The 12,332-nt window shown below is 36.9% G+C and overlaps 1 protein-coding gene across 6 annotated transcripts in view; it reads left to right on the forward strand.

The window, feature by feature from the left end:
* The window catches only part of PHC3 (polyhomeotic homolog 3), a 1,318,531-nt gene that overhangs the window by 763,922 nt on the left and 542,277 nt on the right, over nt 1-12,332 (forward strand). For all 6 annotated transcript variants that reach the window (XM_044070066.1, XM_044070067.1, XM_044070069.1 and 3 more), the window contains one exon: nt 3,480-3,591. In XM_044070066.1, the coding sequence (XP_043926001.1) occupies nt 3,480-3,591 (112 nt within the window). The remainder of the gene's footprint in view (nt 1-3,479; nt 3,592-12,332) is intronic.

Below are 12,332 nucleotides of genomic sequence, written 5' to 3' on the forward strand. Positions count from 1 at the left end.
CACTTTCAGTATCATCTTCATGAATACTCTAAACTCCTTAGCTCCCTCTAGGAAGATCAGAGTAAAATCAAATCAGGCTCCCGGGCTGTCCAGAGAGACTAGGTCCCTTATGAAACAAAGAGATCTTGCTTGGAAAACCTGGACTAAAACTAAACAACCACCTTTTCTTCAAAAATACAAGCAACTGAGGAACCTTGCAAAAAAACATACAACTAATGACAAAAAGTTATACTATAGCTCTGCTCAGCTTAACAACAAATCCAATCCTTGAAAATTTTGGTCAACTTTCAACAACATCCTCTATCCTGGAAAGCCCTCTAATCCCTCCTCATACCCTAACTCTTCCTGTCAGGAAACAGCTACCCTCCTGAATAAACACTTTATCTCTTCCATCCAAAATCAGGTAACCTCTAAGCTAAACTCTACTTCGACACCCACCCCTCCAAGTCCCATTAACACAACTTTGTTTTCTTTTGAGCCAGTTCTCATTACTTACATCAAATCTCTAGTACTCAAGCTAAAACCTTGCTCTCCTTCCACTGACAATCTATCTCCTACATTCCTCAAACTTGCTGTTGACTCAATTGCCTATCCAATATCTATACTAATTAATCGATCTATTCTGGTATCAACTGTCCCCACCCTTTGGAAATCTTTCTTCACTATCCCTCTTCATAAAGGTGAAAACTCTACTGACCCCTCAAACTACCGACCCATTGCCATTCTGTCCCCCCTCTCCAAAATATTAGAAAAATGTATTCACTCACAGCTTCTCAATCACCTCCTCACACACCACTTACTTACCCCTACCCAACATGGATTTCGTCCTCACCACAGCACCACCACTGCCCTCCTCTCCTTCACTCATATCATTGCAGAGGCCCTAGACAACAATAAACTCATTTCCTGTCTCTTCCAAATCTCTCCAAAGCCTTCAATACTGTCTCTCATCCTCTACTACTATCCAAACTCGCAGATCTCCACCTATCCCCCTCCGCACTTGCCTGGATTAAAAGTTACCTATCTGGCAGGGAACAATCTGTCAAATGGCTCTCATCCTCCTCACCTTTCTTTCTCATCTCCACTGGTGTTCCCCAAGGCTCCATCTTGGGACCCCTTTTGTTTAACATCTTCACCAATGATCTTTACACCTCATGCAAAGAATCCTCCCTTATTCAGTATGCCGACGACTCCACACTTATATCCATGTTAAATAACATTCCTGAACTACACTCCCTGACCCAGCAGGCCCTACTACCCACTAAACAATGGCTGTCTCGCAACCTATTGATCCTAAATCCCAAAAAGACCAAACTCCTACGTTTCCTTCCCCGTTCTCTTTCTCATCACAAAACCTCCTTTTTTATTACATCTTCTAACAACACAACTATCCAACCTGATACCCACACAAAACTCATAGGAGTCATTTTCGATGATGAACTAATGTTCAACCTACACATACTCCAATGTATAAAAAAAAATACCAGAAACTAGGTCTGCTATATCGGAACAAAAAATTCCTAACCCCTAAATCTAGACTTACCCTGGGCCAGGCACTCCTCTCCCTCTTATACGCCACCCCAGTTCTTACCAATATCTAGGCCTCCACTCTAAACAAACTCCAACAGACTTACCGTAAAATTGCCAGATTCATTACTAACTCCCCATACAACTCACACCACTGTATTTCTTTAAACTCTCTTCAATGGCTTGAACTTCCCCAGTTTCTGCTATCTTATCAATTTCATATGCTACACTCTATACTTTATAAACCCTCCTTCAGTCCATCTCTATATTCCTTAGTCTCCATCTACATCCCATCCCAGACCCTCTGTACTTCTAACCAACAATTACTTGATATCTACCACCCAAAAAGGTCAGTAGGCAAACTACTCTACAAACACTCCCTTGCCCATGCTTGGAAAAAACATCCCCTTGACTTATGTTCAATCTCCCACACCTCACACTTTAAAAATGAACTAAAAGCTTATTTTCTCAATTCCAGAACCTGCCCTTGCCATGACCCTACCTAGTCTTCCTTCCCTTTATGTACCCTCAAAAGGACCATACTTAGTACCTCATTACACCTCTCTCCAATCTGTCTACTATGCATTTGCATAATTTTATACAAACAAATGTTTTCTATTGTTGACCTATTGAACTATATCAATGTAAAATTGTTACTTAGCTTCTTTTTAATGCAACTTTAACTTTATACAAGTAACCCAACATATGTGAATCTTTTTGCTATAACTGCTATTATATCAATATTGTTTTAAATTATACTTGTTTAAAATGTACTACTGGAGCTTTTCTCCTTGGGTCTCCACTGAGTATGGGCCACAATCCCAGTTGGACAAATCCGGTTAACAAATGTCAATAAATAAATAAATAAAATAAAAAACTAACCCCGGGAAAAGAACCACTTGGCCACCATGGTGAACCTTGCCCTTTCCCCACTGTAGTGCACTCTTGGAGTTGGTATATTTAGTTACGGGGGTGTGGGGGTGGAGCTCCCCACTTTGGAGGGTTTTCTTGCTTCTTTGTTTGTTGTTTTGTCCTGGTGGCCAGTGGTTCTTTTCCTGGGTTTAGTTTTCGTTGTTCCGGGAGTTCAATGTTGTGAAGATTCGTCAATGTCATCTCAATAATTTCATCTTCGATGATATGGTAAGTCTGTGTTCTGAAGTAGACCCCCCACACGCACACACACACACATACATATATATATATATATATATATATATATATATATCTAGAGAGAGCGAGAGAGCAAGAGAGAGAGAGAGAGAGAGTGAGTGATTAAGGAGTGTCTAGGTAGAGTACTTGTTTTTTGATGCAATACAGGTGTGAGTTAATACCAGACGTTATCACTGTAACAAGTGTTAAAAACCCAGTTATATTTCTGAAGTAACATACATAAGTATACAAATGTCACAATATATAAAAAAGCTCTTTATTATATGTACAAGGTAGTGCTTACTGCTAAAGACATTCAGCAGTCCTTACAGTGAACTAAGTAGTAGGTTAAATGAGAACACCACAGTGCTAAAGAGGCAAAATGTAAAAATTAACATCCTGTATATGCCATTGTGAAAAGAGAATACCAACTCCGGACTCTACCTTGCAACCAGCAAGATTTAACTTAAATTGAGGTGCAGTAATACCAGATTTACTGTCTCTCCAAAACCACTAGATACAGTTTTAGAATTAAGGACAATTTCATTCACCCACTTTTACACAGCATCATGGGTTTTAGTTACTTTTATTCATCTGTTATATAACCATGTAAAGCATCATTTATTTTGTGCTTTGTTGCGTATTCCTGTCAAATCACTATGAAAATGATTATGATGAGAAAATGCTTTCCAGTATGGTGCAAGTTTACAGTGGAACACTATTTCCAAAACATACTCAGATAGCTGCATGTTAATAATTCGTTATTTTCTCAAAATAACTGTTTTGTTTTTCTTCCCTAAAAGGCATGCAGGAAACTGAACCAGGTTTGCTGGAATGCGAATTCTGCAGGAAGATAGGCTACGCTAGGAAATTTCTGAGGTCCAAGCGATTCTGTTCAATGTCTTGTGCTAAAAGGTGGGCTTTCCTTGTAATTATATCAAAAAATGTGGATGAGCAGCTTTAAAAGCATGTATCATAACAAGATGAGAAGGTTAGTGGTTAGTTTGTCTTGTTGTACAGAATCTACTCAGGTAATGCTGCTGTATGTTAAATATCTCCTGCCCCCTGAGCAATTCCAGTATATTTTTTTAAAACAATGAGTGAGAAGGTCACTGAAAAAACAGTCAGTAAAAACAAAAATGAAAACTCCAGCAAAGCTAGAACTTCCACTGAGTGACCTCCCAAACGTCTTGTGTCAGAGGCACATGGGATATATGCAAATGAGCCTTATGAACATCAGATGTTTCAGCTTATTGGCAATTCTGAATGCCCATGACTTGTTTTGTTGTTTTAATGGACAATTTCAGGCCAATAAAGCCAAACCCCACTAGCTGTGGATATGCATATTTCGGCCTTTTTATGACCTCGTCAGCACAGCGCAAGCAGAGTGTTTGACTAAGCATTAGAAACACAGGGCTGTTATACCCAGCTGATGTCCTTTATCATTAGGGTCACTGCAAAAATATCCCAAACAACAAACTAAAACAATGAGTGAGAAGGTCACTGAAAAACCAATCAGTACAAATCCTAATCACTTAGTCCTTTACATAACATCAGCCATGGATAAAACCACTGATGGTTTATAACCTGTACCTAAACAAGCAGTTACAAGCAACTTTATAAACTGATGCTTTCTTTTGTCCCATCTAACTTTACTTCTTATCACTCTGATTTTTTGCTTGTTGCTTGGGCTAAACAGTATTTTGCTACACATTTTTCTGCACATTTTTATGCATGAAAGTATTTATTATAGTCCGTTTCCTTCATCAAAATGGGAAGCAGTAAAGCTTATTGCAGTTTAAATATTAAAGTCAGGGTAGGTCTTAGTAAACCAGAATCAACCAAGAAGAGGTCATATACTCAAATATACAAAAGCGAAATCAAAAGCCGGTAAACCAATAATTCAAAATACAGGAACTGCAGAGCAAGGCAGCACATAAACTCGTTCTCCAGCACAGGTAAAATAAACACACACTTGGATCCAGTAAAATCTGGTTAGCAGTAAACACAATGCATAAAATGCAAATTTCCCTAGTGCCTCGGCTCTTTAGCCTTTACAGAGTATGATATTTTATTTTACCTGTGCTGTGGGACTGCATTTTGGATCAACTACTGGACTGGAATTTTAATAAAATATAAAGGAGAACGAGTATGTGTGCTGTCATACTCAAATATACTGTGTTTTTGTTCCAGAGAAAAGCGCAAAGTAGTAGTTAAATATTTATACATACAGAAACTATATATTCTATTTTACAGAACAAATCTGTTCATAATGTATACTTTGTGAGCTTTTCTTAGTATTTTATCTGAGAGAAGCTGCTTTTTGAGGAGCAGTATAAAGAAATGGTACTATATCGTGTAATCTAGTCTGACTTGTTCATGGGCGTAAGCAGAATGGGGGATGACGACAGAGCTTTATTCATTTTTTATTACTGATGCAGTAATATTGTGTAAATTATGATTTTATTTTTCTAACTTTTTGAGAAGAGCAGTATGCATTGAGTACATTTTACTCCTAGTACTACAGCTCTCCTCTGTGCTGGTCAATCTAAAAATGTTATGTCATTGCTAGAAAAATGAGCACGTCTTTGTGGCATTGATGTGCCAGAAGGATACATGTATACCACCAGAGGGGAAGAATAAGAGATCTGAAAACTGCACAGGAAAGAGCAGTTACACAAAGCCGTAGTTTCACACCTTCACTCCAGTACTATCAAATTCCATGGTGATGATGTGGACTCGTGGGAAGCAAAGCCACTGGCCCATGACATTGCCTTGATGAGCTCATGCAGTGTATAGTACAGGTGCTACCTAGTGTCACCTGATCCTCATTAACAATCTGTTAATCCCAGTTGTCAAGAGTAATTTTTATGTTATCCACTTATGTGTTTCTCCTTAGGGTACAACTAGCTCTGGCAATAGGGAGGGCATTAGAATTAGCTGGATGGCTGAATTTGTGGAACAAAATAGTGCCGTACAAGGCTTGGAAAAGTAATGACCAGCAGAACAAATGAATGATAGAAGACAAATCAGTAATTGCTGTAGTGAAACTTTGAAATGGCTATGTTTTCTATGCACTTTAGTGACAGATATATGCAGTGATTAGCTGAATTAAAAATACAACTGTAAATGTGAATTTTAGAGCAAACACCTCTTGTTTGCCTTGCCTGTCTGATATCAGACTTAAAATGTTTGTGTTTCACTGAAATGCTAGTTTGAATATTGCTTTGTCATTATGTCTCCAGATTTTCTAAGTGATTGGATGCTTTCTTATCCTCAAGTTCCCTCTCAGAAAACACATTTTTCACATGCTTTTTTTAGAAACCTGCCTCTTTTAGAACATGATGTTCAAAGTACTTGCTTTCTGATTGGTTATCCTGCACCCCATTGCTACAGATACTATAGGAAAGTCCTGTTAAAAATGTGTCCTGTTGACATATTTCAAAATACCCACTACCCTCACAAATGCTTTCATAAATTCACACTGAAATAAAATGTTTATGCATGTACCGTACAGAATTGCCAACATAACTGACCCCACACAAATGTGCCAAGAAAATCCTGCTGAAAAGAAAATGTCTCTTAATATACCACTCCAAATCAAGAAGAACCTTTGCAGTGTAGAAGGTGTGATAATTCAGTTCCTGAAATATGTTAAGCACCTAGTTCATTAATAAAAACTGAACTGTAAAAAAAAGTAATAAAATAGAAAATAGCAGGTAGTCCACAGTTGAGTTAAAATGGTAGGTAGTCCACAGTTGAGTTAAAAATGGATTATCCTTTATTGAAACACAGAAACAATCGATCCTAGTTGAGTATAATGAAAAGCGTCAAAATCATTCCTCATTTATATATAATCAGGTTATTTGGAGCAAGGGAGTGTGGTTACAGAGGGTGGTTCGGTTAAGAGCAATAGAAGCATTACAATCATACATTTAACCAAGTCCCCCTTCCCCTTAACACCATAGTGTAATCAGAGACTATGCTACCTAAAACTGAAACTAAAAAGCTAGAGACAAATTACCATATAAGACCAACTTATTAACACTTTATATAGGTTAACCAAATAATCCAAACTATATTAAGAAACTAACTAACAAAATGAATAGCTAACTAACAAACAGGTCTACCACTAGACATCTATCAGCATAAATATTAATAAATATAAACTAAACCACTTTTAACAAAGATCACTTTCGTATCAAATAAATACTTTATCAGGTTTGTATGTCAACAACAAATTGTAAAATTAATGAACACGTGTAAAAATCTACAAGTGAAAACCTAAGAAGGATGAAAACCAAAACTATAATTGCTAAGGTGGAAATACAATGATAAATGTTAAAAATAAAGCACTAATGCCATGTGGATTTGTGAAAGTGTGGCAACTAACTAGGAAAAACACTTAGTTTGAATGTGTAAGAGTGCTCTCAAGAGAAGTGTCCCGTCTGAAAAACAAATATACCGTTATATGTGGAGCCTTCAGAAATGCACCATATGGACTTAAACCAGCTGAACCATGTGCTTTTTACACTTACAAGTATGTGCAGAACAAAGTTATGTTTAAGCAGTTAATTCATTAAAAAACTGAGAGCAAAAAGCACATGGTTCTCTTGAGTGCACTCTTACACCTTCAAACTGTTTTTCCTAGTTAGATGCCACACTTTAACAGATCCCCATGGCATTAGTGCTTTATTTTTAACATTTATCATTGTATGTCCACCTTAGCAATTATAGTTTTGGTTTTCATCCTTCTTAAGTTTTCAGTTGTTTTACTATACCACTCCCCCACCCCCATAACAAATGTATCAGGAAGATACTGCTGAAAGAAAATGCATACAGATGCTCCAGACTGTAATACTGTTACAGCTGGTGATCAGCTGCTGATTCTTACCCTTCCTTATCATTCCTCCAGTGCCCAGGTCACTAGTTGATCCTTGGTCATTTGTGTCACCGTCATTCCTCTGTGACATGGAGGGTGATTACAAGTAACATTTTTGTAACAGTCAGACTGGTGTTCTTATGAAGGTTGCAAAAGGAACTGTATGTACACTGTCACTGTCTGGAAAGGGAACAATGTACTCATATAAGAAACACCTGGAATGCAAGTCACTGCTGATATCATCACAGTCAGTGACAATTTATGGATGGTGCTGACCTTTGCCAGGAAGAGGTACAGAGCTCTTATATATGATCTTGTTGTAACTGGTAATGCCCTGTCTCTTTTTCTACCATCACAGCAGAAGAAGGATTCCTCTTTTCCCATTGGTAGGATTTCAAAGTGAAAGCTATACCAGAGGGTTATGTGAAGTGGTTTTCCACATGTCCAACATACAGGTCCACACAGTATGTCCTTAGTGAATATACATTTAACATTATCCTCACAGCTGTGTCAGTATCACCTAGTGCATTGCAGAATCCAGTAGTGCCGTTTTACTGACTGCAAGTCAACCATTGGTAGAGGATTGTTTCCATGTAATCCATTTGGGAGTCATGCAGGGGTGTGTATGTAGAAATGATCACTCATAACGCTGATATGTGGTGCTCATTGTGTACATCACACAACAGGTACATCAGGGATTCTGATGTACAGCCTCCATATACCCTGTTTACATAAACAGAGGCACCTGATGTGCGTAACAGTGCAGGCTAGGAGATCCAGGATGTGTTTGGGCAGACAAATGCATCTGGGACTTAGAAGCAGCTGTACTGCATGCAGATTAGTAGGCTGTGTGTGTTATACATGTATTCTGATCTACATTTCTTTATACCTTTGTGTGTACATGGCACATATGACACAGCTGGTACAACAAACCTTCATGCTGAAGGATGTAGAAATAGTTAATTGCAGCAACTCAGGGTTGTGGACAAGATCAGACATCTCAATGTCTGAATTTAAGGCAGGACTGTCTGGAGATAAGTGGCAAGTACAACATCTGGTGCTTAAAATCATTGGCAGCAGTGATAATGAGAGTGCCAATGTAAATATTTTGCATAGACAGAACATCGCAGGTGCCAAGGTTCACACAGATGGACATGAAATGTTTTGCATAGACAGAACATCGCAGATGCCAAGGTTCACACAGATGGACATGTGAAGCAACTACCACAGTAGCACTGACGGTGAAGGGGAGATACAGAGAGTGAGAGAGCTACAGTACTGAACCCAGTGACTTCACTCACATTATCTGTTTCAGGTTTTTATACAGGCTTCCAGTGCAGCAGTTTACTGTTTTTAAGTAAACAAGTATGTGGCCAGAGCATGTCCAGAGCAGTTTGTGACTCAAAGCAAAGTAGACAGTACTAAGTACCAAACAGATTATATGCTTGTCCTGTGAAGAGTTTATGGACTCTTCTGCAAAGCTTTGTGCTTAACCCAACTGTAAATCAGCAGTTAGAGTTTTTAAAGCGGAAGAGACATTACTAGTATCACCTTGCCATGGTCACATTGGCATTGCCAGGATCCTTGGCATGCTGTATGATGCAGGAGGAGCAGATGTGTCACAGCTTTGTTTCAGCACTGGGATGGGATGTAGTCTGTAAGTAACATTTGAGAATGTAGGAGGTGGTACTTGGAAGGAATACCATTTTGCAGAGCATATGAGCTGTTTAGATGCATATATAGACCTGTGATGGACCTGCCAGAGATTGTGTGTAATCCATGGGTCTCTATTGATGCAATAAATAAGAATTATTGTGCATAATTCACAGGATCACTGTAGCATCCATATCTTCAGCAGCCTGTACCCACTGACCTGCTGCTTGGATGTATGGTTGGAACTAGCACCAGTACAGTATCAATACATCCAGCTTATATTGCATATGTATTGATGGGTGGGATGCTGCTGTTACATAATCAAGCTTTGCTGATTCTGCTTCATTATCTGTGGCTAGGACAGCAACAGTCAGACCCACTCACTGTTCATGTGTACCAGTTGTCATTTATTGTACCATTTCTTGTGTGTGTGTGTGTGTGTGTGTGTGTGTGTGTGTGTGTGTGTGTGTGTGTGTGTATGTGTGTGGTCAAAGCCAGCTACATGGACTGACTGTTGTATGCAGATAATGGTTTTGTAAGTGTCTGCTAGTTGATGGAATAGCTTGCACAGTATTTCACTCTGACCACATGAGCATCATGGTAATATACATCATTCTGTGTTTATATAATGGTCGCAGGCTCATTGCATGAACACTAGCTATATAACTAATAAATAATCCAGTAAAAGCCAAAAGCAACAAAGTATTCCTCAAACTCAGAAGGAATGACACCGCAGGAGCAATAATACGTCCTTTATTAAGACCACAGCTCACCAACAAAAAATTATAGCAGCATACAGAATATAAAACTTGTAGTAGAATTAAATGCTTTCATCCACCATCATGTGGACTTCTTCAGAATCAATTATTCAATTAATACACCACTATATATATACGCATTTTGGCTCCAATTCATAATAACATTTTAAAAAAAATAAGTACTATACATATAATCAAATATATAATAAGCTATTAAAAACCCTATTTAAAATCTGCATTCTATACTTCCTACTATTTGTTTATTATACTTAGTGTCTACAATATGAAATTTATTGCTACACTTCATTATTATGTCCATTTTATTTTTATATGATTTTACCTGTGCCTAGGGTCTGATAATTGGGATCCATAACTTAAAAATAAGTAAGGAGTATACGTAATAAATATGTTCATAAATTCTAATAATTGAATATATATTAATAAAACTTTTTTATAAGTATATAATAATAAAATCACTATAAACAAATAAAGCAATATAATTTAAAATTCTTCAAAAACCATATAACGTGCAACATGTTATACATAGAAATACTAAAATTCATACATTCCTTAAATAAGTAAAATTATTTAGAACCAATATTCAATACTAAAATGTAGCAGTATATACATTAAAATAATCTAATATGTACTGATAGTAATCTTCATCCATAATAATACCATTTTATAAAAAACGGTTTTAATGTAATGTAGTCATTACATCCTGGAAAGTTTGATGCATCCGTTAATATTTGCCATTTAGCCTCTCTTTCCATTAACAATGCTTTCATGTTACCACCTCTCATATTCGTCGTAACCATCTCCAGTATGACAAATCTAAAATAATGTGTATTGTCTGTGTTGTATATATGCCTAAATAACGCATTAGTGTTGTCTCCCTTCTTAATGGCATGTAGATGCTCATATATACTTTTCTTAAACATACGTTCAGTTTTCCCTATGTAAAAACATGAACATGTACAGCATTTTGCCATATATACTACATTCTTAGTATTACAATTGCCTCTTTTAGACATTATCTTGGTTCTAGTAATATTTTCCAAAACTAATCCATCCTCTTCATATATAGCCGGACAGTATGTACATCTACCGCATTTACGCGTGCCCCCTTGTTTTAAGGTTAACTCTTTCACTCTCTGAGGTCTCTCCAATATATGTTTTAATTTCAAACCCATTTTATAAACAAATATTGGAGCGTTACCAACTATTTCCCTTATATCACGATCCATAGTAAAAATTTTCCAATATTTATTCAATATATCCTTTATATGTGTAATTTGAGGTGAGTATTCTAAAATATATGCTCTTTTGTAGTCCTTCCCTTCATCCATGACTACCTCTTTCTTTAATGGTTTTCCCAATATAGGTGTATATTTCTTCCCCCATTCCTTTATAACATAACTTTTTACTTCCTTAATTAAACAAGGTGAGTATCCTCTATTTATAAATAACCTACTAATGAATTCAATTTCTTCCAACATATCTTTATAACCTGATGTCATTCGCGCCGCTCAAATGCACTGTCCCTTGAAATTGCTTTTTTTTGTTTTAAAAGGGTGATTACTAGTGAATTCCAGATAGTTATTGGAAAAAGTATTTTTTCTGTATATACGTGATTCAAAGCCTTCCTTGTTACTGGAAATATAAGTATCCAGATATGACAGCCCTTTTTCATTAAAATTATATGTACATTTCAAAAACTGACTGGTGTTGTTAAGATACTGTATAAATTTATCAATCATCTCTACTTTTCCATCCCACAAAATAAAAATGTCGTCAAGAAATCTTGTATAAAATCTAATATGTTTAAAGTACTGACTCTTGAAGACTTTTTCCATTTCCCAATCTAGCATCACTAAATTAGCATATATTGGGGCACATGCTGTTCCCATGGCAACACCTTCAGTTTGTCTATAAAACTCCCCTTCAAAAAATATATAGTTGTAATCTAATACGATGCTCATTAACTCCATAACAACAGAAGATTGTTCCCAGTCCAAGTTAGAAAATTGTTTAATACTATTATAAAAGCTGTCCATGCCCTGTTCTTTAGGGATACAGGAAAATAAGTCGATAACATCTATGGATATATAGATCAAACCTTCCTTCCATAGCTCAGGGGTTAAATTCCCAAAAAACATCCACGAATCCTTTATCAAATGGGGGATTTTTCTATAAATATGTTTTAACCAGGTGTCAATAACTACACTTAAGGGGAATGTTTTAGAATGACTCCCTGCTATGATGGGTCTGAAAGGGGAGTCCAGGTGATTCTTATGTATTTTTGGCACTCCTATTATGGTAGCTAACAAAGGGTTTTCCACTTTCATATAGTTGTAAAGGTC

The sequence above is a fragment of the Protopterus annectens genome, chromosome 4.part1, assembly GCF_019279795.1.
Source record: "Protopterus annectens isolate FY-2018-M chromosome 4.part1, PAN1.0, whole genome shotgun sequence".
In the NCBI taxonomy this organism is placed as follows: Eukaryota; Metazoa; Chordata; order Ceratodontiformes; family Protopteridae; genus Protopterus; species Protopterus annectens.